Consider the following 27,307-nt stretch of genomic DNA (forward strand, 5'->3'; position numbering starts at 1 on the left):
GCCCTGCTGTTGGAAGAGGATATCGATGAGATCTTGAGTTCAATTTGCTACTAACGGGGTTAGAGGGGCAAAATGGCCTTCTCTCGCTTGACAGCTTTCTTCTTTTCTCTAATTTTAATTGTACTAAACTGGACACAGAACGCCACCATGGATCAGACAAGAAAAGAGCTTCCGGTCAGCTGCAACATCTCACTCTTTACTGTACCGTATTAACACGCATCACAAATGGCTGGGGAAACAAAAACAAAACACTGCCGACGGAGCCTGGAGAGAAAACGGTTTGATATAAATACCTTTCGGGGTTGTTTCTAGGTAACAAAAAAATGTGTAGCAAAAAAAAATGCCAGCATTCAGATAACAAACCAAAAAAAATACACAATTACAGCATCTTCATGATCACAGTGGCTTTGTGCTTCAAATCCGGACCACATGGCCAAGCCTGGGCAGCGTGCCCCAGACCTGGCACCTTCCACTCAAGAGCGCCAGGAGCCTCCTATGAGGGCCGTTATGATAAAAACGGTTTCTTCATGTGGCTTAGCAGAGGAGGGCACCCCTGACGCCTGAGCTCTCACCGAGAATCGTGCCTTGAGGTTTGGTACTTTACATTAAATAAGTTTAAATTAGCTTCGCTCAAAGTTCGTACAGACGCAGCGTGGCTCCGCTCAGCCGCAGGGCGGAGGGCGTGGACAAACTCCCGCGCCGCGGCCAGCGTCCCCTCCCGAGGGCCGGCCGGCCCCCTTCGTACGAGCTTCAGGACTTCCCCGAAGCGAGGACGGCGTCGAAGGCCCCGGACAGCACCTTGCAGATGGCTTGGGCCTGTTCCTGTGAAGATAAACCAAAGGACCCCGACTCGCACGCAGAAGACCAACTGAAGATCAAACAGCCGGTCTTAGCCGGGGCTGCAGTGTTGAAAGAGTGCTGTAGCCCCTCCTGTGTCCAGGCCCTCCGAGAGGGGGGCCAGCGGGGCCATTTGGCCTGGGCCTCACCTCACAGGGGGGCCTCACCTCAGCCCAGGGTGCGTGCTCCTCCACTTGAACCCTCTGGCTCTGTTTCCCCACTTGAGTCGAATCTGGAGCATTTACCACATACTGTGATTCTCGGCTAAAGCCCACGGCTGTGAAGAAACGTCCCAGCCGAATCTACCCTTCCTTAGGAGTTTCAAAATGGTGGCCTTCATCTTCCCATCATGCCATTCTTTACATTAAAGTATTTTTTACCCCTCTTCCCAAACAATGAGGGGGCCTCACAGTGTGAGCCTGCCTGTGTCCCACAACGGGGGTCCGGCAGCCTGGAGGACACTAAAGCAAAGACAGGCAGCAAGCTGCTTGGTTTGCTGGGGGGGTGTCCTCCAGATAGCACACAGCAGAGGTCCCTGTGCAGGATTCAGGCTTGTTGCCTGGTCAGCGCAAGGTGGGCATCTTCCAGTCTTGATGGCAGTAAAGCCATGTATGCAAACTCTGCGCTCTTCCGGCTGGGGAAAGCTGAAGAGTTAAATTTAAAAGAAATATTCCAATTTTAAACCAGTTAATTTGACCAAACTGGCAAAGCTGTGGTCTGTCTCAGATCCTAAGGCCTACTGTTCAGGTTCCCTTTTCAGATGTACGGGACTGTGGTCATGTTAAGAGGCAGCTACCCCGAGCTTGGAGTCTTCCTCCGAGAGTCAGGCTTCTAGAAGGCCTCATGAAAATCCTTTACAGGGTGAGCGCCCCCTACTGGCCCCCACTAGCACCTCTTCCGGCAGCAACCTTGGCTTTCCCAGGCCCCCCCGAGGGAGAGACTCACCGAGCTGTTGCACTGGTACACCCAGATACTGCACTGCTCCTGCTCGGGGTCCGTCGTCTTCAGGGCCAGGAGGTTTCTGCCCGCGCCCAGCCCGTCATCGTAGCACAGCATGCGCACGATCAGGTACAAGGGGTGGCGGTGCAGCACGTCCTGCGGGGCAAGGGCAGCGGTGAAGCGCTCCGCGAGAGCCGCGCGCCTGCTATCCCTACAGAACTGCTGCGCCACCTGCGGGACTCCGCTAATACAGACAGGGCTGCTGACTGCTGAGTGCATCGTGACTGCATCCCATCCTCCCCCCCCAAAAAAAACCCTGGAGCCCTCCTCCTCCCCCAGTGGGCTTGTCTGTCTGAAAGTGCCCAACGGCACGTTTCTGCAAACGCCCGCACCAGTTCCGCCACTTTCTCAGGACAGCAATCGTTTTCACCTGAGCTCACTGAACAGCACACATAGAAGACCACGGGCTTCCCTGCGGTCGATTGCCCCGGCCATTTCTTGGAAACGTCGTTTGCTGCTTGAGCAGCCCGTTATCTGTTAGCGTGACACGTTTCGCGTGAAACAGAAACCGTGCGTTTTGTAGCACATAACGGAAAAACAAAATGACAGGAATGCGTAGCCAGCGTAAGCCGTGAAGAGGCAGCATTCCAGCTGGTAGGTGATAGGATCACTCAAACAACCACGCCCTTCGGATCTCCGGCAAAGCCCCGGTTGAGGACTGGTGCCGAAGAGCTGGCGCGGCGTGGGCGTGGTGACGTGCTGTCCCGAAGGCCAACAGGGCGAACAGCTTACACACTGATCCACAGAGGAGACTTTCACGCCGTTCTTCGACACGCCGAGGACGAGCTCTTCATCCGCAGGCACGAAGGGCAGCTTTCCGTCTTGCTTTGAGGGAGAAGAAAAAAAATGAATGACTTTTTGGGGGGGGGGGCAGAGGAAACAGGCACCTGTGATCCTCTCGGGGAGGGACTGTCTGTTCCACTGTGGTGATGGTGTGGTGATCTCACTCTTGGTCCCCCTCGTTTTTCACTGGCTGCCTCTGGATTCTTTTAGCAGGGGTTTCCGGCAGTTGTAAACAGGCCAGGCGGGGACGCCGACCAAATGTACACACGAATCCGTGTGGAAATACCGTTTCGTGGCGATACGCTGCATCGTCTGCCAGCCAGCGGCCACGATGGTACGTAATCACAGTCTCACCACCAGGCCTAAGCTTCTTCCTGTGGGAAACCCTGCTTAAGGATTTTTTTTTGTCACTGTTCCTTTTAAGCCAGATCAACGAACGGTGAAAACACAAAAAAAAGGTGGGATGGCCTGTGCTTTTCCCTCCTTGTATGACCCCAGAGGAGGTCTTTCATCATCTCTACTCACTTGCTCACAAGATATTTTTAAGTCAGGATCTCACTGTGTTATTGTGGACTGGTGTTGTACAATTTGCTGCGGTACTAGTTGTGGTACTCTGTATGTGCTTTGTGTCTTGTGGATCCAGAACAATCCTTCTTCTTTGTTGTTCCTCCACGTTGTGTCATGGAGGCCCTGACTCGGCTCAGGTTTAAAAGGAGTCAGAGCTGTCCATCACAGCAGTCAGGGGAGAAGCTTGAGGTACTTTTGGCCCCGATACTCATGTCTGTTCCTGGTTTTCATTCCACTCCAGACTCTTATTGACTTCATCTGAATGATACTGTATATGCAGTTACGAGATCTATATTTCCACTCCTTCCAGGTCTTTTTCCACACTTGAGTGTGACAAGTTAGCCATGATAACCCTCCAGGACTGGGAGTAAAAATCGTCTTGGTCTAGCCTTTGTGGTGTTTGGTATTCTCGCCTGCATGCTGTTACACAATTTGGATTTATCTTAGGCTAACATTTCTTAAACTGTCAGTAGAGGGTTCCCTGGAGAAACTATTTTTTTGATACTGGTTAAATGTTTGTCTTTTTCATAGCAGGAAGAGCACCTCAAGTGAACAGTCCCTGGCCTATATCTTTATGACTTCCGCGCCCACCCAGGGTACCCCAGAGATCATGTAGATCACCACAGTGAGCCAGCTCCGCCAGGCTCTTACCTGTGCCACATCAATATAGTTTATCAACTCCAGAGGCTCCTGCAGAGTCCTGCACATCTCGAACTGCAGTCTCTCTATCGCACCAACATACTTCACCCGGAATTCAGCGCAGGCGTCTGAGGTGCTGTTACCTGAAAATACAACAAGTGCTTCCGTTTGGTACTTTTGTTCTTGTTTGTTGGTTAAATTCTGTTCCCGTGTTTCCTTGCTTCGTGTAAATCCGAAATATGAGAATGAGATTCACACAAAAGAAACGGCGGGGGAATTTCTCTGAAGGCATTTTGAAGAAAAATCCAAGACGAACTCTTACCCAGATGGACAAGGAAAGGCAAAGAGAAATTAGTGTGTCGTTACCAGTTCTGTGAATGCAGATAGATGTTTCTATCCATCCATTTTCTAACCACTTTTTCCAATACAGTCACAAGGGAGCCAGAGCCTACCCTGACAAGCAGCAGGCACAAGGCAAGGACACACCTTGAATGGGCCGCCAGTCGCAGGGCACACACAGACTCAAACACAAGCACTCTCAGGCTGACACCAGGGTCGAGTTTCTCAGAAGCCAATTAACCTACCAGCATGTCTGGACTGTGTGAGGAGCACGGAGCACCTGGAGCAAATCCATGCAAACAAAGGTAGAACATACAAACTCCACACAGATGGCACCCCAGGAATTGAACCCAGGCCCCCAGCACTGTGAGGGATGTTAACTAACACACACTGTGCTACCCCAACAGGGACAAATCTCCACACTTAAACCTCAATCATGAAAGAGACCAGCATTATGTCTGATTTATCTGAACTATTGTTTGGGGATCAACAGAAACAAGATATCTCTTCTAACATTTTCCAAATAATTACATCCTTCTTATAAAATTGCATCTGCTAAGATTCTATTTTCAAGGAAATGTTATTTTTAATTGGTTTGAGAAAAAAGGACTAACAAATAAACAAAAATAATATATATATATATCTATGGCATTTCTCTGCTAATTAAATTCTCTGTGATGAGAAGACTAACTGAAATGACTGAAGTAATACAATGCAATAACTGTTCAATGATTATGTACTGCATGGCTTAATGCAAAACTATATTGATGTCTTGAGTGGGGGGCGATTGAATTATTGGTTAAAAAAATCCTTCCATTTTCTAACCACTTTAAGGAGCTGAAGCCTATCCCAGCAAGCAACGGGCACAAGGCAGGGCGCACCCTGGATGGGACGCCAGTCCATTGTACAACACACACAGACACACATACCAGTTCCAACATTCCCAGAAGCCTTCCGGTATGTCTTTGGACTGTGGGAGGAAACTGGAGCACACAGAGGAAACCCGTATGAACACGGGGAGAATGCACCAACTCCACACACATTAGCACCCCAGTGATTCAACCCAGGACCCCAGTGCTGTGAGGCAGCAATGCTAACTACTGCGCCAATGTGCTACCCTAGAAAAAATACCTGACTGTACAGATAATGAATAGCAACTAGCAATTTCTTGATTTAGCAGTAGATGTCATATAAATATGTATCCATTCACACATTGCTTGTATATTTAAGTTCTGATTTTGCACTGCAAGGACTAACTAGTGTCTAACTAGAAGTGGAATACAGTTTCTCATCCCTGAGCCAGACAGGAATAGGTCAGCTAGTTCTCCAAGGAACTGACTGTAAACCTTATAAATACATATATCACAGGTTTACAGCATGCTTGAAGGATCGTAGGCCAGAACATGAAGGGGCCACAAGCCTTTTCTGCATCTTAAAGGGCCTGCTGGTGGTGTGTCACTGGCGGGACTTACCCGAGCTCTTGGTGGAGTCGGTGTCGAGACTGGCGACCGTGCTGGATCTGGAGAGCCCCCCCAGGCTGGAGTCTACAGACTGAACACAGGGACAGACACTGAGACACAGCTGTTTCTGCCCCCTGCTCCGCTGGCGTACCCTGGGCTCGTGTGCTCCGCCCCTGCGGTGGCCCACGGGCTGTTCCCTCGTCGAGCCGAGCGCGGGCACACCTGTGAACGCCCAGCCCCACAATCCATCTGGAACGGGCTCAGTAGCGAGGGGTGGGAAGAGAGGCCGGCTAACGCACAAGAGGGCAGGAATGCGGGAAGCTTGCGATCACGACTTTGTAATCCTGCTAGCGGAGTTACAGGCATGTGAACATGTCGACTCATCTCCTCAAAATGAACCTCTGCCTTGGTTTTCTCTCACGCAGTGCGCTTGTGCGGGGACATCAGAACTAGAATGTCTGATCACTGAGCTTGTGCCAGTTTGTGCACAGAAACTGGTGTAACTAAAGCATTACTTCACATTTAGAGAACAAAGAATAGTCAATACAAGAAAGTCCGTCCGAGATATTTGTCCATTAAGGTTATTACAGGACATTGGCTAAAAACGCTTACATGCTTACTCTTTTTCACTCAGCCTCTGGATCAAATGAACAGTAAACGAAGAGGTTTCCTTTTTTTACCACTCCACCCAAATGAACTGATTACTGAAGTGCCAGTGGCCCTCCCTGTGGTGCTGTCAAGCCTGAGACTGCATTGCACCGCTGGATAAATTTGCTGGCAGTCCCAAACACGGCGGCACGGCGACACGTTCATATGCCTGTAACTCCACTAGCAGGATTACAAAGTCTAGATCGGGAGCTGTAGAGAAGGTAAGAGTTTCACAGGAACCTTCTGACGTGATATCTTACTACTCATCTGCGTCATGTTTTAATTGATTAAGGATCCAGGACATATGCACTGAAAAATATTCAGACATCGGCAACGATAATAAATGTCTCCAGGCACACCTGCAGCGCAGGGCTGTGCTTAAGCAGCAACACCCTTCCCCTGTTGAGGCCCACCCACCTTGCTCTTGGTGCTGATCTCACTGCTCTGCGAGCTGCTGCTGCTGTGACGCTTCTTGACTTTCCGGAACATTCTTCAACATGACGCCAGCGCTTCAGCTCTCCAGCAGGGGGCAGAATCCTGCGCAGGACAGACAATCAGCAGAGGCCCAACGGCCTCGCGTCTTTTACTGGGACAAGGTCCAGATTGCCCCTATCTTTCATTTCACGTCCTGAATGTGAAGCAAATATCCGAGGGCCTTCATCATGCTGACACACACTGACCTAACGCGTATGAGGACACCTGTATTTCTCTAAGCATTAATGAGCACGAGTTCTAGAAGAGGAAACTGAAGTAAACGTGGACTCCAAGCCCCCACAGTTATAAAACATTCTACAAAGTCCTGACCACTGAAGTGTACTTCATCATCCTGCTGCACAGTTTCAAAAGAAATAAAGGCATTACGCACATCTTTATGGTTACTGAACCTCTGCTATTTTATTAGATTTGTCTGGAAATTATGACATTCACTTGGAGATTATTTCCAAAAACATGAAGATAAATCGCATAACTCTCAGATGGTGTTAAACCTGTATGAATAAGGTTTTCTAAATGATAACTGTCCCAGACTGGTAGTGTCAGACTCAGTTCCTGATGAGCCTTGTGTCCTCTGATGTCCCAACCTTATGTTATCAATTGTGTCCTATCTTGTGAAATCTTCTTATTTATTGTTGTAGTCTTCTTATTTATTGTTGTTGTCAACCTGTAAAGCTCTTTGAGAAGCCACCTTTAAAGGCGCTATATTAAATAAAGTTTATTATTATTATAATTACACAATGAACTTATTTTCTTATGTACCTGAGAGGACATGACCTGCGGTACCTGGACCTGGGAGGTTTTGGGCAGCATAGTTGCCTGGGGAGTTCTCTGTGTGGAGTTTGTATATTCTTCCTGTGTTTGTCCTCGTTTCTGACTGGTGCTTTGGTTTCCTCCCACAGTCCAAAGACAGTTATAATAATAAAAACTGGTAATAATAATACTAATACTTTACACTGATATAGGGCTTTTCTGGACACTCCACTCAACGCACTTTACAGGTAATGGGGATCCCCTCCACCACCACCAGTGTGCAGCCCCACCTGGATGATGCGACGGCAGCCATAGTGCAACAGAACACTCCCCACACACCAGCTCTCAGTGGGGAGGAGAGCAGAGTGACGAAGCCAGTTCATGGATGGGGATTATTAGGAGGCCATGACTGGTAAAGGCCAGGGGGAAATCTGGCCAGCACGCTGGGGTAACACCCCTACTCTTTTCGAGAAACGCCCTGGGATTTTTAATGCACACAGAGTCAGGACCTCGGTTTTACGTCTCATCTGAAGGACAGCACCTTTTTTACAGCATAGTGTCCCCGTTACTATGTGGGAATATGTTTTTCTTTGATAAAATCTGTTGCAGTTGATTAATGACAATATTCACTTTATTCAAGTACAGTTACAATATCAGAAGTATTACCATTATGCAAGATAATTAAATAATTAGCCCCACTAAGTAACTGAGAGCTCGGGTGGAATAAAAACCAAATGGCCCTTAGAGTATGACGTCTGCCCTAGTCAGTCCGTGGTCAAAGGCGCACTGTAGAAACTAGAAAAGGGCTCCTGGTCTGTCTCACTGTCTCTGTTGTTGAGCTCCAGGTGTAGACTGCCCAGCCTCCCTGGAAGGATTTGAAGGTTGTGGAGGGCTAGGAGCCCCTGCACACAAACACAGTCTAAAAATGTGTCTCCGTTGAGAGCTCATATGTCTGCTAGGGTCTGCAAAAATGAACATCCTACTAGGGCTGCCAGCCAGTAAATAAAGAATAAACCGACACTGTCGGACGTAATGGTTTATCACACTGCTTCTAATTTAAAACTCATCCACTCACATTTGAGCACGAATCACCTGACAGCTGAAATACCTGCTTAACAGTCCCTGGGGAACACTCACAGTCTACACTATTATTACATTTTAAAAAAATCTTTACTGATGCTATTTTGAGGTTTTTTTTTCTAATTCATCCTGACTCTTTGCAAAAAGTCGATTGTAACAGTCAACTGTTCACACCACCACTTGTCTTCCATTTAGAGGCAATATGCAAGACTTGTCCTGCCTCTCAATGAAAACAGCTCCTACTGCATGCGGATGCCGTTTGAATTTCCTGTTTCCTATGCTGGAATGTCTCTACATGTTCTTCAACCATTAACATACTGCCTATTACTGTCTCTGCAGGGGTTACAGCCACTACGACCCGACTGACAATCCTACAGCAGCTGTCTGTACGGTCTCCTGAGGCTTTGCGGTCTCCATCTGTCACTCTCCGGTTTCCTCTGCTCGGAGGTTTGACTCGTGTGAATTCGCTTAACATTTCTGAACTGCAAAGGCGTGAGGCCGAGTTTTTTTTTTTCCTTTCTGTTGCATCTGACAGGCTTTTAAAACAGTCTTTGTGAGAGAGAAAAGAAAAAGAAGTTCGGGACAATGATATAGGTGCACTCATCTGTCTCGATCTTCCCGCTGAGCTTGCCGATACGAGAAAGAAAACGAGAACAAACGGTCCCAAACATCAAACTGAAGCACCTTAAGTAAAAAGAGCCATACTGAGTGGGATGCAATTTTGTACAGCCTCGCAATCGGGCTGACATAAATAATCCTACCGCTCTCTCTGCCAAGTCCACTTTCGCACAACTTGCCTACAATGTAACTTTGAAGCCAGCGCGGCGTGAGAAACGCACAGCAGGTGAATGACACACGGAGGCGGGTATCTGAGAGTCGAGCTCACTGAGAATCTCAACCCACCGTCCTCAGATCGTTAATTAAAAAAACTCCCAGCTGAAGTAACGGAAACCCGTTGCCAGGCTAAACTCTCCACCCCACCCACAACCCCCTCATCGCATCCTCGTTTCATTGACATTTCTTTCCAATCACCTTTTAACCGCACAGCCCTTCACCGTAAATCAGAAAACTGGCAGGTCGGACTGATGAGATAATTCAAGCAGCTGTTCAACTCATACCTCGTTTTATACGTGTTTAACGAGCCCGTTCGCGACGGGGCTGGGCGTTATTTCAGCCAGGCTTGTAGTCTCCGGGTCTGTGTTTTTGGCGAGGCTCGGGCAGACACGTCACTTCCTTTGGGCTCCACCCACACCGCTTAAAGGAGACGCGACCCACACAACCCCCCCCGGCGAACCGGGCCCGAATCGCGGGTCGTCACGGCGCTGTGTTTGTGTGGTGAAACCCCATTCCTATTCCCGGCGCCGTGTGGCGCAAACGCCAGGCAGCAGGAAGTGTGTTTATGTCTCCATGGCGACGGTCACAATTGGAAGGGCGCGCTTCGTTGCTTGTTGTAAGACGGACGAGTCCAAACCCGAGGCTCTCAAATTGAAACTAAGAGCGCTTTATTCTTTGGCACGGCCGATGAATTACAGGGTGGATGGACAGCGAGGCCGGTACAATTAGCACGGCATTTACAGTAGCTCCAGAGATGATGGCGTGGGAACGCAGGTCCTGATTCACGTCACTGTCTCTCAGTGCGTGTTCCCGCTACTACAAACTCGCGGGAATCGCGTCACACTTTAAATCACCGCTTTATCCAACTGAGGGTCGCGGGGCGTAAGGCAGGGTACGACAGCAGAGCACATACGCTCACACCAGGGCTAATTTCCCCAGGAGCCAATTAACCTACTACTACGCTCTGCACAGACAGCACCCCAGGTCAGGGATCGAACCCAGGCCCGCCTGGTGGACGCTGTGAGAACATACATACTCCCCCCAATAAGGTGACCCAGACCAGATCTAACCCAGGGTCCAAACGTTTGTGAGGAAGCAACAGTGACCTTCATGGCCCATTGCTGCCCTGACATCCTGCCTGCAAGTGATCACAATTAAACTGCTCCAGGTCTTCAGAATTCCCATCTACCCAGATTTTTGGATTACTTAATAGCTATCTGTAAAATCAACAACACAGAGCGCCTAATACCACTTCGAATTCAAGGAAATTGATTTGCAGCCTTTCCATTTTTTATTTTCTGGTGTTTAAACGGATAATTTTAATTTTAATTTTAATTTTAATTTTCTTTACAAATTTAAATTTGTTTAAGATAAGTTTAAGCTTCTACTATATGTTGTTGTCTGTGTGTATCAGCGTGTTACTGTTAGCAGGATTGAATACTGATATATTACCAACTAGTTGTCTAACATAAGAAAGATTACAAATGAGGGGAGATCATTCAGTCCATTTAGCTTGTTTGGTAGTTAGTAGCAACTTGATCTAGATTCCAGATGATTTAGTGTGTGGCTTCTACACCATGGCTGAGTAGTTTGTTCTAGACTCCCACAACTCTTTGCGTAAAGTTATGCCTCATGTTCTCAGTTTTAAATGCACCTCCATGTAGTTTCCACTTGTGTCCCCTGGTTCATGTTTCACTGCTCATTCTGAAGAAATCTGCTGGGTTGACTTTGTTGAAGCCTTCGAGAAGCTGGGATACTTGTATCAGGGCCTCTCAGAATCTCGTCCATTTAAGAATAAAAAGGTGCAGGTCTTTTAGTCTGTCAGTGTAGGACATTCCCAGAATGTATCGTGTTGGTCTTCTCTGCAGCCAGCCATGTAACGGGAGCAGGGCAGGATACACCCTGGATGCGGAAATCCTAACCACTGCGTCACCCTGCCACCCTGCAATTGCAGCTGAAATCTTTTCATTAAAACTGCTGATGCTTCACTGAAAGCTGGCTTATTGAAATTCTATTCTTCGAGTTTTCAGAACACATCACGTTTAAGTATTAGTAGTACTTTAAGAAAAATGTTACTTTAACAGAGAGCGTTGAGTAAGGAGAGGACGGATGTACATTTTGATGTGAATACACCCATCACCGTTGGATTCTATGTCCCAGATAGAAAAATATGTTTCAAGGAATATTTTGCGGTTTATTGAAATACTTAGTGATACTCGAAAAGTCGAAACTGTAGTAATGAAGAACTATACTCTCTAGAGTTTTTATGCAGTAGGTACACACAGACTCACTGCGTGTATTCCGTTAGTAACAATGATGTCGGAACCATAGATCGATAGGGATAGTTTCAGTAGGGACGTATTTTGCACGCAGAACCGGAAGTTGCCCTGTTTCGCGCAAGTGATTATGAGGCAGAGTGGTGCTCCAAGTTTTTGCTGTTAACATTGTTTCATGACTTATGAAATAGAACGGGTTGTTTAATGGCTGCGAAGCGAAAAGCCGATATTTTGGTACCAGCGGAGGAAAGCGATCAGTTATTAATTAGACCCCTGTAAGTGTGCTGTGGTTCGCGTTTGTGGGTTACAGTGAGCAGCCATGAGTGCCTGTGTAATGTGTCGCGGGAGATTCAGTAAGGAGCAGTGCACCGGTATAGAAAGTAGTATGTCCAGTTGTGTAAGAGTATTTCCCACGGAAACTATTAATTTGGTGCAGACGAACGCATACTACATTGTCGGCTACTCGAAATTATTTTTGTGTTGATTTTCATTTATGTGTATTTTGTACGTAATACAACGTGTAATTGTATGTAATTGATTGATACAAGTTTTCTAAACATCACAAAGACCCTTATGTACTCTTGATGATTGGGAACAAAAACAGTTCGGATACATTTCATTATACATTGGGGGTTTATCTATACAGGAATCTCAACAGAGAGTTCTTAGGTCTCTTACAGTTTTATTCATTTATTTAGTAGTCTAAAATAAATGTAGACGCAAAGGAAACCAGACTGATGTTCACATCAGTAAAGTTCATTAGTCTTAGTATTATAAGATATTTGCTTGGACCAGTACAACTCAGTTTTCTGTAGCATATGTGGTTCCAAAATCTATTTTCCAGATGTATATCATTTTAATAGTTTTAAAAAGACAGATTCTCAATAAATAGGGTGTGCAGACTTAACCAAGAGATTAAGAATGCTTCATTTTACAATGTTTCTCTGGTGCAACAAATCCTAGGTTCCTTACTTAGATTTCTTGAAAAAGAGAACGCGCGTTTGAACTTTGTGAACATTATCTATTGGGGGACTTTTAAAGCTGTTATTGTTTTTTTCATGCTAAGCTGCTTTTTACTTTTGAATTCCCTAAAATTGTTCGTTTTGTAAATGCGGTGCATTCTTTGAGTTTACATTGTGCAGGTTTGGAAATTGAAAAAAAGGAAGGCTCTGCACTTGCTTCATGCAGTTCCTCCTCTCGAGTCTCGAATTAAAGAAGGGTGTTCTGTTTTTCATGGTCCCCTCAGTGGCGCCGGACAGGAAGTGGGAAGATCATGCATCATCTTGGAGTTCAAGGGAAGGAAGATCATGGTAGGACACTGCCTGCTCTGTCCAAGGCTCCCCCTGCGGGGTGGGGCAGACACTCGGTGTCACAGTTCTGTGGCGGGTGGGTGACACCTGGAGAAGAGGTGCCATGCGCTGTCTCTCTTTCCCCAGCTGGACTGTGGTATCCACCCGGGCCTGGAGGGCATGGACGCACTCCCCTACATCGACTTGATAGACCCCGCGGAGATTGACCTCCTCCTGATCAGCCAGTTTGTACCACCCGCCGCTCCGGTCGCCCTCAGCCCTGGCCCCAGAGCACCCCTTTGTCTTTTAGCCAGTCCTAGCCTTTAATCGGGCAGGCTAATTCTTAGGAACAGCCACTTCCTGGGTTTCAAGCCCATTTCAGTTCCAGTGTCGAATGTAAACAGTTCAACTTGGGCAGAACACAGAGGTGCAAATATTGCACGGATCTTTTCTCTTGTTTTATGGAAAGAGCAAAACTTGATGGGATGGTCTGATACAGTGTTGTTCCCCTCAACACAGTGTTGTTGACGCCTTGAATTAGGCATCTAATAATAAGGGCTTTTTAGATTTGCATAAACACTTAATAGGTCGCTGCCTCTGAATATGCAAGGGGAAGAGAGGGGACAGCACTCTGTCTCCTGTTTTGTTTTTGTGTAAAAGACCTGCAGAAGAGTATTTTTAAAACTGAAGAATGAGCATAGAGGAAGGTTAAAAAAGTCGGACCAAGCAAGAATTTCATTTACAGATGCCATCAGCTGGTCTTGGGTGGTTAAAGGCTTCGCTGAAGTGAAAACATGATAACACAGGGGAGCTCCAGGACAAGAACTGACAGTCATCCTTCTGCCCAAAGAGACATGTGCCTTTATTGAATTAAGACGTGTGCCAGTTCGTTATTGAAACATGCATATTGTGTCTGGTAGTTTCCACCTGGATCACTGTGGCGCTTTGCCCTGGTTCCTGCAGAAGACCAGCTTTAAGGGGAGGACATTCATGACTCACGCCACAAAAGCCATTTACAGGTGGCTGCTGTCAGATTATGTTAAAGTCAGGTGGGTGATTGTTTTTGTTTTTCTTCTTATGACAGGAAACCTCAGCATATTACTGTATGTGGATTGAAAAATGTACAATGTGTTATCAGAGTTTATACCAATAATTCATTGTTAGACTTGGATGGATCCACGTGCGAGAAATTGTTAGATGTAGTGTGTTAGATGTCTGTCATCCTTGTATATTTGTCCTTCATCTCGTTCATCCTGTATGTGACTTCTTTCGTTTCCTGCTATGTAGTAGGGTGACCAGAAAGCTGCTTTTCCAAAGTCAAAAATTGACCTTTTTGCCAAGATTGATGTTTATGTGCCACAGAAATATAAGATCAAAGGGAACATCTGCAAAAACAATGCAGTGTGACTTAATTACCTCAAGATCACTTCAAGTATCCTTTAAATGTCCGATTGCTGTTTCTGTTTAAACACTTCCTGCCTGTTCTCTTTGACCATAGCAACATTTCAGCGGATGACATGCTGTACACAGAGACAGATCTGGAGGAGAGCATGGACAAGATAGAGACGATCAACTTCCACGAAGTGAAGGAGGTCGCAGGCATCAAGTTCTGGTGCTACCACGCAGGCCATGTTCTGGGGGCGGCCATGTTCATGATTGAAATCGCTGGTGTGAAGGTGGGACTTTGCCCTATGTTACACTGCTCTTTAACTGGAGCTGTTCGGTGCGGACGAGATTGTATTTTTAACTCCTGAGCCCTAAACACAGAAAAGCTGTAGTTCTGCTAGAGTAGATATGTGTTTTTAAACATTAAGATATCCTGCATTTTTCTTCAGTCTAGTAATATGATAGACTTAGTTTTCTGTAATGTCGTGGAACTTTGTCTTTGGCCTTTGTTTGTTCTGTTAAGGCACTGGCTTCATGAGACGATTCTTACAAAGGGGCACACTGAACCGACCCTGGTTACAGAAGAGGCCTTAGGGATTCGTAATTTCAGTGAATTCGAAAAAATCAGTCCTTGATTATTCCATCGCTGCCTCGGTGTAAATGTGCTGTCAGTATGTCATGGATGTCTGCGAGAGAGGTGTTCCTGTGTCTCTCCAGTTGCTGTACACCGGAGACTTCTCCCGCCAGGAGGACAGACACTTAATGGCAGCAGAGATCCCCAGCGTCAAACCTGACATTCTCATTATCGTAAGTCTGTCCCCTCCGTCTTGTGCCTGTCTTCCACAATTTGCCACCAACTGGCTTCACGACAGCTTGAAAAACTTTTGCAGTTCCTTTAAAAAAAGCCTGTGTGAAACGTCTGCGGTTGCTGAAACAGCCCGTTGCAAGTTTGAGGCTGTTAGTGGCAGCTGTGCCGTCTTGATCACATCAGATCTTGGCTGCTAAGCGAGGTTGCGCCCGGTTGGTACTGGGATGGGAAACATCGAAAAGGAAGACCAGGCTGCTGCTGCTGTGGACCAGTAAGTGGCGCTGTTTCTCCACCACTGCCCCAGTACGGTGACGGGGGACACCGTGCTGGAGGAGTTTCCCTCCTTCTGGTGAGAGGCTAAACTGAGCTCGTTGTGTTGAACTGAACATTTCAAAGGAGTAAAGTGCGTTAACCCCGGTGTAACGACTAAATTACACCTTGGGCTTGCACTGTCTGCTCTTCCTTAAGCTCACGTTGATTGGTGAAACATTTTTCTCACTTCTCTGTTGTGCACTTTAGAGGTGGACGAAGTGGGTCCCCTCCTATGTGTTTAGGGGTGTTTTGGGATCTTTCTGGGAGGAATAGTATTATATACATTTAAGAAATGATTCCTCCAGTTGTTACTATTTTGTTCTTTCTTTTGTGCATGAGAAATAACAAAAGGCTGTGGTGCCTTATCTTCACATGCGTAAGCCCTTTTTGTCTTCATAGATAAGTATCTTGGGCATTAACGATGATGGGATGCGACAGCAAACCGTTGCATGATTCTGTAAAATCAGGTTCTGGTCAAGAGAAGCGTTTATAGGGAATACAGCTATAAAATGCCATTCCTATGTGTTGTTTTTTCGCCTCTCCATGTTGTAATGCATCAGCCCTCAGTTTTACCCGATGGTGCAGGCACGACTGTTTAAAAGCAGGCTCCTGGTGCGAACCTCTCTCTCGGCTCCTCTAACCTCCCCCAGGAATCCACGTACGGCACCCACATCCACGAGAAGAGGGAGGAGCGCGAGGCCCGCTTCTGCAACACGGTGCACGACATCGTCAACCGAGAGGGCCGCTGCCTCATCCCCGTGTTCGCCCTGGGGAGAGCCCAGGAGCTCCTGCTGATTCTGGGTGCGTGGGGGCGCCCGCCGTTGCCGAAACTCCCGCCCGCATGAACCGGGGGGGCTGAGGTTGGCTTTTGGGTTTTGCTTTGGCAGACGAGTACTGGCAGAACCACCCCGAGCTCCACGACATTCCCATCTACTACGCCTCGTCTCTGGCGAAGAAGTGCATGGCGGTGTACCAGACCTACGTCAACGCCATGAACGAAAAGATCCGCAAGGCCATCAACATCAACAACCCCTTCGTGTTCAAGCACATCAGCAACCTCAAGGTGAGCACGTGACTCACAAGCTTTTGGTGTGATAAATAGCAAAACTACTTCCTCCTCCATGGCAGCTCACCTGTTATGAGGCTCCACCCAGAGTGGGGGATGAGATCTCCAGGCAGGGGCGTGTCTCGTGCTCGGCCATGTGCTGCCTATGACCTAGAGCCTCCCACACCGTTAACACCTAAATCTGGTTTGATTTGAATACAGGCTTGAATGTTGAACTTCCATTACACTCTGCACCACTCTAGTCCATTTCATTCCACTCCAGTCTAGTCCATTTCATTCCACTCCAGTCTAGTCCATTTCATTCCACTCCAGTCTAGTCCATTTCATTCCACTCCAGTCTAGTCCATTTCATTCCACTCCAGTCTAGTCCATCGCAGTCTAGTCCATCGCAGTCTAGTCCATCGCAGTCTAGTCCATCGCAGTCTAGTCCATCGCAGTCTAGTCCATCGCAGTCAAGTCTAGTCCAACCTAGTTCAGTCCATTCCAGTCCAGAGTGAAGGGCATGTATCCGTTAAAACTCTAGAATCACAATGTTTAATTATCTTATATTTCAAGTCCCCCTCAGTCTTGGCTGTGCGCTGTAAGGGTTCAGGGAGTGGCAGTGAGCGATGGTTTCAGCCGGGGCTCTGTCTTGCCCGTAGAGTATGGATCACTTCGATGACATCGGCCCCAGCGTGGTGATGGCCTCTCCGGGCATGATGCAGAGCGGCCTGTCTCGGGAGCTGTTCGAGAGCTGGTGCACCGACAAGAGGAATGGCGTCATCATCGCGGGCTACTGTGTTGAAGGGACACTGGCCAAGGTGAGGCTAGATCTAGCTGGGCTGCAGAAATAACAGTGGGCTTTGTTGGAGCCTGTGGTATCTGTCCTGTCCCTTTCCATCTCGGGTAGGCAGACGGTGAACTGTGTCTTACAGGCCGCAATTTGTACGCAATGCGAAGAAACTCTTTACCAGTTTGGAGAAGATCCATCTTAGGAGTGACTTTTGTTGGCGTTTATTTTTCTCCCTTTTTAATAAAAGCCCCGGTGTAATAGCTGAATTCATGTTGCTTTTCATGACCCTCGGCGCTGTGTTTTCCTGTCCTCTCGGGACACTAGTGCAGTGGCCAGGTCCACACCTGCCTGTCTTTTTGTGTGCGGGTCATGCTTGTCTCGCACGGGTTCGATTCCCATTTTCTTGAGAAATGGAGTCCTACCTTTTTTCCCAGTCCTACCAGGACTGTTTAAACCCTCCCTCCCACCCCCATAAAAGCTTTATGATAGCTTGATTGCAGTCAGTTAAGTAACAAAAAATCTGAAACGATAAAAAGACACCTGTGGCGTACCACGCAGTTTCACTGGCTACCATTACTGCCTCGCGGCTCTGGAGCCCAGAGCTCAGTTCCTAGGGTGCTGTCGGCGTGGAGTTTACATACTGGTAGTAAGTTAATTGGCTTCTGGGAAAATTGTCCCAGGTGTGATTGTGTTTGTGTCTGTGTGTGCCCTGCGATGGACTGGCATCTCCTCCAGGGTGTACCCTGTCTTGTGCCTGTTGCTTGCTGGGATAGGCTCTGGTACCCCCACAACCCTGAATTAGATAAGGCGATTAGAAAATGGAGGCCATCTGAGTAATATAAAACTGGGGGGGATCACAAGGCCAGGATTTGAACACTTCTGTCCCATGTCATTAAAATAAATACGCGGTGGTTTTGACATTTTAGCTCCAGAATGTCCCAGAACACTGAGCTCAGTGTCTAAACTGGGGATGCTGGGGCGACTTTGGTGCAGTGAGGAAGGGTCAGGCTCGGTCTGGCCTCACGGGAGTGTCCTTGTTCTGTGCAGCACATCATGTCGGAGCCAGAGGAGATCACCACCATGTCCGGCCAGAAGCTGCCGCTGAAGATGTCTGTGGATTACATCTCCTTCTCTGCTCACACCGACTACCAGCAGACCAGCGAGTTCATCCGCGCGCTCAAGCCTCCCCACGTGGTAAACCCGCTCTCTCCCTCGCGCGGCGCGTGCACGGCCACGCGGTCCCCTGCGAGCCTTGTCATCCGTCCTCGGGGGGGGGGGGGGGATTTGTTTTTATGGCACAGTCCGGTACAGCAATACATGAAAGACAGACATCGCCAACAAAGCAGACAGTACAGTAGGGTTACAGGAAATAAGAGAGTTATTGACATTGTTTGAGAGGGAGGTCGCGGGGGGGGGGGGGGGGGGTTGAAAGATTTCCTGTGTCTTTTACCGTTACATCTGGGGACACAGAGGTGTGATTTCACAGTGGAGGGGGTGGGACACGCCGCATAATGCCCTCTTTACAACCCCCTGTTGGTAGGGGATATTTAAGTTGATTTGATTTGCCTCTATTATTTTGCTACTTACTTTCACTCATTTTCTCAACCTATTACAACTGACGATACTTGTTGATATGTTGCCAAGTCAACAAGCGAGACCGATATTTTAAGATGTTTTCAATAAATGACTCTTGAAAGGTGTTCATATAGTTCTATAGTTTTAGATCTACCTTCAAACGGCTCAGTTTCCCAAGAAAAATGAATCTCTGTTGACCATTTTTTATAAATGGTGTGACCTCTGCACATTGTCCTTAGAGAGTTTATAGAGAGAGACACAGTGCCTTAGAGAGTTTATACTCTCTTCCCATTGTAATGTGTTTTCTGACCTCACACCCTGAAATCAAGACCTGTTCAATCAGAAATTATTTTACCTTCATTTACACATTGTAACACATGATCTCTAAGTGAAAGAAAAATGCTCAGACATTGTGAAAAGTAATTCTAAATTAAAATCCAGAAAAATGGGTTGGGTAAGTGTATACATGCCTTATACTTATAGTTATAGCAGTTGTAAATGAGCTCTAGTGTAACCACTTGCCTTCCACAACACAGAAAGGTTTCCAAGTCCTGTGTAGACTTGCTGTAGGCACTGTGTGTATCTTTGTAATGCAACCCTAACTAGCATAGCTGTCTAACCTTGAGCATATGTTCTGGTGTTGACTGAGCATCGGTTCGAGAAACCCAAAGATAGATTTCCTATTGATTGCACACCACCCTATTTCCGCCTGTGCACTCCTACATCTGCTGCAGTAAATATCTTAAAATAGACAAAAAGTATATTTGTTTATGTCACAATGAATTGATCAACAGCACGTTTATGACACAAGGAGTCTTATAAGAAAGTCCGCACACAAGAGGGGGGCCCGTCTCATTCAGCATAACAAAGTTCAGCAGTTAATTCAACATTTCATGCCCCGTGTATTCGAGTGTCTTCAAAGCCATTATTCGCTGTGGGGAGCGTTGTCACGTGGGAAGTCGACTGATTCTAAAAGGGCCGGGGGGTAGTGCGCCCTGTTCCAGTTTCTCTTGCTGTGAGCTCCCGGCTCGGGCCGCAGGGCCGGTCTTTGGGTGAACGTGCTTCCGTCTGCAGATTCTGGTCCACGGGGAGCAGAACGAGATGGCCCGGCTGAAGGCGGCGCTGATCCGAGAGTACGAGGACAACGACGAGGTCCACATCGAAGTGCACAACCCCCGCAACACCGAGGCCGTGGCCCTCAACTTCAGAGGGGAGAAGCTGGCCAAGGTGAGGCCTCCACTGCGGGAGAGGCGGGTGGCATCGCGTGTCTCCATATCGCTCAATAAATCAATCCGCCCCTCAATCCATTATGTCCTTCAGCGGCATTGTCAAGACACTTTCCACTTTCCTTTCACCAGCTGACAAAGTACCGTCAGCCGCACTAAACAATAAGATTTACAAATGTGTTGTTAAAAAGATGGATTTAGAATTGTAGGCCTCGGAAAGTAAGTAAGTTTTGAGGTGAAAGTTAAAGGCGTTTTAAGAGGGTGGTACTATAGTCAAGAAGATCATTCCAAAGGCGAGGGGCTGCTGCTGAAAAGTACGGGACGTACGGGATCTGTGCCTGTGACCGGAAGGTTGCCGGTTCAAATCCCGCAGCCGGCAGTGGAATCCTACTCCTTTTGGCCCCTGAGCAAGGCCCTCAACCCCAACTGCTCCAGGGGTGCTGTACAATGGCTGACCCTGTGCTCTGACCCCAAGCTTCTCTCTCCCTGTCTGTGTGTCTCATGAAGAGCAAGCTGGGGTATGCGAAAATACAAATTCCTAATGCAAGAAACTGTATATGGCCAATAAAGTGATCTTATTTTATCTACGACATGAAGTCCTTGGAGCACAGAGAAGTCTAGACCAGCTGAAGGAAGAGCTCGAACGGGGCTTGTTCCCGTAAACCTCCGAAGGGGACTGTTCTGTGACTATCATCTAGTGAAAATAAATGTTAAGACCTGCTTCTTAAAACAGGCATTGAACCTAGTATTGTTTAGAAATGTAGAAATCCTGTATCTTCCGCAGTACAGCATGATGATGCTTAAAATGGTAATTGGTGATGTGCCACCCAGCTTCGTGTCTGTCGGTCTGGTTATTTAAAGTAGATGATGCGTGTTTATAGGAGCTCAGATGTGAAGTCTCACTTTAGCGTGTCCTTGTTTTTTTTTTTTTGTTTCTAACCTCTTGATATAGGTTATGGGCTGCCTGGCTGACAAAAAGTGTGAACAGGGGCAGAGGGTGTCAGGAATCCTAGTGAAACGCAACTTCAACTACCACATCCTCACGTCCTCCGACCTGTCCAGTGAGTAGCGCCATGATCTGCCAGTGGGGAGGTCACTGCTGACGTGGCCTTTTCTCATTTCTTTTCACCACTACGCTCACCGCGCCGGCCACGGCCACTCATGCGACTTCTTGTCTTTCAGATTACACAGATCTGTCTGTGAGCACAGTCAAACAGACCCAGGCCATCCCCTTCACAGGACCCTACTCGTTACTGGTGAACCAGCTCCGCAGCCTGGCAGGTCTGTGAGCTTACCCCCCAAACCCTCGAGCACTTACAGCAATGCAGCGTTAATCTGGGGGGGGGGGTACCGCGTTATCGTTTTCCATGTCAGGATTCCACAAAATAAAGCTGTGACTAAGGCCTCAGTTTAAAACTTCATGAAGTGCTGCTGGTGGGTCCTTATTTGAGCTGCTGTGTGAAGGAATTTGAAAAGCAGTGTTCGAGATACTGTAGGTCTTGCAAGAACAAAATACAGAATTTCCTAAATGACTTTTGTAAAAGTTTCTTTACAGTGGTAAAGTAGACATTTATGTCATAGATTAAAACAGCCTGTGAAGTGTGTACCCCAAAAGAAGAGATTTTGAAATAGTTCCAAGGCCCTTTTTAATTTGTTTTTTATATTGTCTTTACCTTTTCCCACCAGGATTAGTTGTTAGGATTCCTTAGCAAGGGTTCAGTGCTGTAAAGCTCTTCACACCCAGTGTCCTGGTGGATCGGGATTTAGTAAGTGACGCTGTGGGGCACCAGAAGTAGTCTTTCCCTGTATTTCCTGCGTGTGGGGAATCGCACTCGGACCTTGATGAACCCAATTCACAGGGCATCTCTGCCGATAGCCTATTAGAGCTTGAGGTCCAACATCTAGGTTGCTTGTTTTTTAGAATCTGGTTGATCTGAGGACCACTGATGGACAGACCGTGATACAAGCCTCAACAACAGTGCTGTTTAATTTCTTACAGCCTCCTACAAGACTCCTTTGTGCCTTGTAAAAACACAAGTCGTTTTACATACGAGAGGAGACCAGTCAGTCTCTCTGGACCGTCGAGAGCTGGTGTATAAAAAACAAAGTGCCCCGTCCTCAGTTTTAAATGAACTTCCCTCTAGTTAACTTCTGCTGTGTAGTTTCTCAGCGGCCGTGTTTGGCTTTATACATATTTCGTCTTGCTCTGCGGTGGGATGTCACGGTTTTCACATGACGTGATGTCCCATTTCCTCCGTGTCAGGGGATGTGGAGGAGATAGACACCCTGGACCGGCCAACCTTGAAGATTTTCAAGAACATCGTCTTAGTGTACGAGGCAGGAATGGTGGTACTGGAGGTGAGTATGGAGAGGCGGCTCCTACAGAGCTTTATTTAAATAGTTAAGTCATTATGCAGTTGACACTTCTTGAGCTTCACTCCTTCCAGACTAAGGACTTATTGTTTATAGAAGAATGTCTGATGTTTCAGAATGCACTGTCTGTGTAGAGCCAGGCTCAGAGAAAAACGTTTTTATGGTGTTTGCTTCTACTTCCAGTCTTTTTAACAAAGCTTACAGCAAGTCTTCTTTGTCATTATAAAGGCATTGCCTAGAACATCAGAAAAGTGAGCTTTGCATGAAGCTCGGTGTCCTGCTCTTGCAGCTGTGCTTTGTCCAGACCGCTAAAAGTGCAAGCAGCAGTCCGTTTCTTCTGCCTGCTAGCCTTAAAGTGATTTACTTTTAGAAAAACATGCTCCCTAAAAGAGCTCTCTATGTTTTTAGGTCTTTCTTGTATGCAAACTAGATTATCACTGGGAAACCAGTGTCTTCAGAGACTCGCCAGTGATTCACGATGGTTAGCGAATGTATTTTTACACGATTGATATCCCCTCATTTATGTGGAGATGACTGCTCTCAGTCAAGGTGTTGCGGTGAAGCCTGGGTGGGAAGAGCCCATGTCTGACCCAAGCTAGCAGATGGAAGTGATACTTAAATAATTGAGAATTTTTGTGCTTGTGTTTTCTTTTTCAGTGGCTTGCAAACCCATTGAATGACATGTATGCCGATACGGTGACTACTGTGGTCCTGGAAGTTCAGTCCAACCCCAAAGCTCAGAAAGGTCAGATTGACTCAAGAGTGTCCTTGAAAATTGTCCATCGAAATGTGTCGGTGTGTTATTACCGGTCTCCTCCGTGTTTGATTGAGCTCGTGTCTCTTTCTTCCGGGATGTGAAGAAGGGTGAGTTTTCCCGTCTTTGGGGAGCACACGACTAAAGCTCCTGACGGAAGGGGAAAGGGAAAGAAGGAACAAGGAGAGGAAAAGAGAAGGGAAGGAAATTGATAAGGGAAGAGAAAAAGAAAAAGTAGGAAGGGAGAGGACGTAACTACAATGAAGTTATTGGAACGGAAGAGGTGTATATATTTTTGGGAGGTTCTGGGTTCTGTGGCTGGTTTGGCTGGTTGTGGAGAGAAAAGGTGATTTTGCAGTGTGGGGTTCACAGGGAGCCCGTAACTTGTATATTCTGTTTTTAATTCCGCTAAGCCAATAACAGTTTGTTTTGCTAGTTGAGGGTGGATGGGGGAGAGGACAATGGGTTTATTGGAGAAATCAAGACAATTGATTTTTTTTTCAGAATGGACGTCAGTTCTAAAAAAAAAACAGTTTTGTGGTACAGGTGTGGATTTTAATGAGCAAGTCTGAAAAGGTGCTGGCGTTCCTGAGGGAATGGCCATCAAGCTTTGGTTTATCCTACTTTGTGCAGTTTTTTTTCCCCAAGTGCCTCGGGGGTGCCGGGACCTTGTGATTGTACTGCGTACTTCTTTTCAAGAGGTGGTTCTTTTCATCCACAGTTTTGGAGACCACTAAAAGAGGGAAGGTAGACATGGAGATTTACCAGAAGAGACTGGAAGTCATGCTACAGTAAGCAAACACTTTTTTTTTTTGTACAGACGAGGGTCTAAATAAAAAATAAATCAGTTTTAAATCATTCCTCCTTGTATTCACGTTCAGATTTCCAGTTTATCTACCAGAGCTGGGTTGCGAATGACACATACACATGCAAATGACATGTGGAATTGTGCATTTCCTCTTGAGAAAAGACTGAGAAGCTGAGCCTGAAGCCTGACTTTGCTGAGGGGAATTCTTTTTTTGTCTTCCTTATTTGAATCGCAGGGACATGTTTGGAGATGACTGTGTTGAGGTAAAAGAGGACAAAAACGTGGCCGTGACCGTGGATGGGAAGACGGCTTACATCTCGCTGGAGACACGAGTGAGTCACTTAGATTTTATGTTGAAGGCAGGAGGCGCAACCTTTGAGCTAAGATTACAGATCACCTACAATGAATTGCACTAGAGATTATTTCTGTATGGAGAGAAACAGGCTAATCGATTTTACTTTTCTACATCAGGTATACTTTTAATTTGCTTTCATCTCTTTAAATTTGGATTTGTTTTTTAAATCCCTTTTATGTCTTTGTTATACCTACCCTCTTTTGGAACAGCACGTGTGTGTCTCAGCTAGTAGTACGAACCCTGTGACCACCCACACCCACAGAGAAGAATGTGGAAGTTTAGACAGTCTCCTCTGACCCAACCCGTTTTTAAGCCATTTTTAAAATACCCACGGCCGAATGCTGGAAGTACAATATATGGTCCAGCAGGTCCCCATGCCAGGAGAGCCCTGGCTGACTAATCCCAGCCTGCCAGTGGCAGCACCCAGCCCATTGCACATGGCTGCATGGGGAAGCCCAGTCATGGTCGGGCAATCCCAGTCACAGTCAGCTAGTGACACGACCCGCGATTGGAGAGCTCGGCTTACAAGTGCTGGTCCTGGTTGAGCCCCTCGATATTTGGGTTTGATATCAATCCTGCTACGAGTTCCAGAACTCCTGTCATTCAGGCTTGTCGCTTGTTGAACAGAAAGGAGAAACAAAAACACGCTGAGGGAGTAGCTGATTCGGAGTCTTTCCCATCGGTGTCTCTTCATCGCCAGTTGATCACCTATTAAGAACTGTTCTAGACGGAAATAAGAAAGGAATCTCTGAATCACGTTGAGGGGACGCTGTGTGCTGAAGTGAGGTTGTTTTTAGAACCAAGGACCGAGTGTGTAAAAAGAGAAGCTAAAAACAAAAAAGCAAGAAGATAAATACAAAAATGCTCAGCATGAAAATCAAAGACTAGGGCTTGTGAAAATAAAATATAAAAAGCTAAAATCCTGGCATTTCACTGCTAATATAGATCAGAATTCCACTGAGCACTTACACTCGATGTATTTTGAGGATATAATCAAAACTACATACACATTCAGTATAAGGCATATGTTACGAGTATAAAACAATTTCCCCCCCATAGTTAATGATATGGAATAAGTACTGGATAGCATTCTTGTTTTCTATAGGCTTACTCTTAACCTATCTGAGACCTTCCTGTAAGACACATGGCACAGGGGAAAGATACTGACTTTTTGCACTAAAGTAAGTTATATTAATAAAGAAATGGGGAAAAAAAAGATATTGCAGCCGGTACAGGGACAAAGGATCCCAGAACATGTACTGCACTGTTCATGAAGGGTTAATTCATTGTTTAATTGCAGTACGAGAATTTTGCATGTTTGGTTCCATCCAGAGACTAGTAGCTCGTTTGGAAAGCTCATGAAACGGCGTTCATCGGCGGTGGTTCCTCTTCACGGGGGATGGAGGAGAACGGTCTGGGTTTCTGAAACTACGGTCGCTGGCAGTACAGGGCGGCAGAGTGCCGCTCCATTGATCTCGGAAAGTTTTCCGAGATCAGTCGCGGCGGGTGCGAAGGCGCGCCCGTGTCTCAGACGCCGTGTTGCGCCGCTGTCTCCTCCCCCCCAGACGGTGACCTACGAGGAGGGCAGCGCGGAGGACGAGTCGCTGAAGGAGATGGTGGAGCTCGCCGTGCAGCGGCTGTATGACGCCCTCAACCCCGCTCTGTGAGGAGGAGGCCGGCTCTCTGGCCGCGGGCCCGAACTCCTTTCTCCGCCGGAGGTCCGACCCTCAACCCCCGCTCCGCGGCGTCGGGCTGGGGCGGCAGCCGCGTTTCACGGTTCAACACCTCATAAAGCCTGTCTCAACTGCCTGTTTTTTTTTTTTTGTGGTGATTTTCTTTCACAAAATTCATATGTTGCGTTTTCAAACAGCAAGAATGTTGTTTAACTATTTGTTCGTTTTTGTTGGAAATGTTTAAATTCGTAATAAAAAGTTGGCTTCTACTTATAAGATACTTGATTTTTATTCATTTCGAGCCTTGGACTACATTTTTGATTTTTCAATAGTGTGTCACCGGTACTGATAAGAATATTTTAAATACAGTATAGAGTATTTAAAATAAGTTTTACCGAGGCTGTGTTCTTTTTTACTTTTTTAATTTTTGGTAATGGTTTCAATGCAGATTGAAAACGTGAAAAGGTAATTCCTGTTTTTTTTAATAAGTTTAAGCCTTTGCATATTAAGCAAAAGATTGAAAGAAACACATGCAGCTACACTGTGGTCTCTATTCTCTCTGTATTCAGTATTATATGTCCACACAAAGTCTGCCTCATCAATGGCTTTTATCATTAGACTGGGTTTATCTCTATATGTAAGAGCAAAGTGTTCATTCTTACCTGCTGAAAGGAGGTAAATTTGGTGTTTCATATACAGAACTTGGCTTTCATAGGGTGGTGCATGTCCATATGAAAACATTTGGAGCTCAACAGGAGGTTAAAGCTAATTAGAGAACTTTAAAATAAAAATGTTATGCTATGAAAGCAGCCATATCACCCTGCAGCTCACAACTTGCAGCCCCCTGAAGCTCAGCAGCCTGGATGGGAGACTCCTGGGCAAAACTAAGGTTGCTGCTGTAAAAGGTGTTAGTGGGGCCAGTAGGGGGCGCTCACCCTGCAATCTATGTGGGTCCTCATGCCGCAGTATAGTGATGGGGACACTATACTGTAAAATGGGGCCTTTGGATGAGATGTAAAAGTGAGGTCATGACCTTCTGTGGTCATTAAAATTCCTAGGGTGTTTCTTGAAAAGTGTAGGGGTGTTACCCTGCAGTCCTGGCCAGAGTTCCCCCTGGCCTCCTAATTCATCAATTCATCACTCTGCTCTCCTCCCCACTGAGAGCTGGTGTGTGGGGAGCGTACTGGTGCACTATGGCTGCTG

At 46.7% G+C, this 27,307-nt stretch overlaps 2 protein-coding genes across 3 annotated transcripts; one reads left to right on the plus strand and one right to left on the minus strand.

Moving 5' to 3' along the window:
- Positions 1 to 175: 175 nt before the first annotated feature.
- Positions 176 to 10,171, minus strand: itgb1bp1 (integrin beta 1 binding protein 1). 2 transcript variants are annotated; one of them, XM_088626573.1, is made up of 7 exons: positions 9,630 to 10,171; positions 6,690 to 6,809; positions 5,637 to 5,715; positions 3,838 to 3,968; positions 2,569 to 2,661; positions 1,783 to 1,932; positions 176 to 822 (listed from the first exon to the last, which is right to left on the minus strand). In XM_088626573.1, exons 2-7 carry the CDS (start codon positions 6,759 to 6,761, stop codon positions 751 to 753), a joined length of 597 nt encoding a protein of 198 aa, XP_088482699.1. In that variant the 5' UTR covers positions 6,762 to 6,809; positions 9,630 to 10,171; the 3' UTR covers positions 176 to 750. The 2 variants fall into 2 exon arrangements, with proteins under 2 accessions (XP_088482699.1, XP_088482698.1); XM_088626572.1 differs by having other exon boundaries at positions 9,716 to 10,166.
- A 1,621-nt stretch (positions 10,172 to 11,792) lies between these two features.
- cpsf3 (cleavage and polyadenylation specific factor 3) lies at positions 11,793 to 26,380 on the plus strand. The gene is made up of 18 exons (XM_088626575.1): positions 11,793 to 11,982; positions 12,954 to 13,017; positions 13,144 to 13,241; positions 13,917 to 14,045; positions 14,495 to 14,672; positions 15,100 to 15,189; positions 16,153 to 16,303; positions 16,390 to 16,565; positions 17,210 to 17,368; positions 18,388 to 18,534; positions 19,990 to 20,142; positions 21,094 to 21,202; positions 21,324 to 21,422; positions 22,405 to 22,499; positions 23,172 to 23,259; positions 23,990 to 24,059; positions 24,312 to 24,408; positions 25,997 to 26,380. The coding sequence occupies exons 1-18, from the start codon at positions 11,912 to 11,914 to the stop codon at positions 26,096 to 26,098; spliced, it is 2,076 nt and encodes a 691-aa protein (XP_088482701.1). The 5' UTR covers positions 11,793 to 11,911; the 3' UTR covers positions 26,099 to 26,380.
- The last annotated feature ends 927 nt before the right edge of the window (positions 26,381 to 27,307 follow it).

The sequence above is a fragment of the Lepisosteus platostomus genome, chromosome 3, assembly GCF_059453375.1.
Source record: "Lepisosteus platostomus isolate fLepPlt1 chromosome 3, fLepPlt1.hap1, whole genome shotgun sequence".
Classification (NCBI taxonomy): Eukaryota; Metazoa; Chordata; class Actinopteri; order Semionotiformes; family Lepisosteidae; genus Lepisosteus; species Lepisosteus platostomus.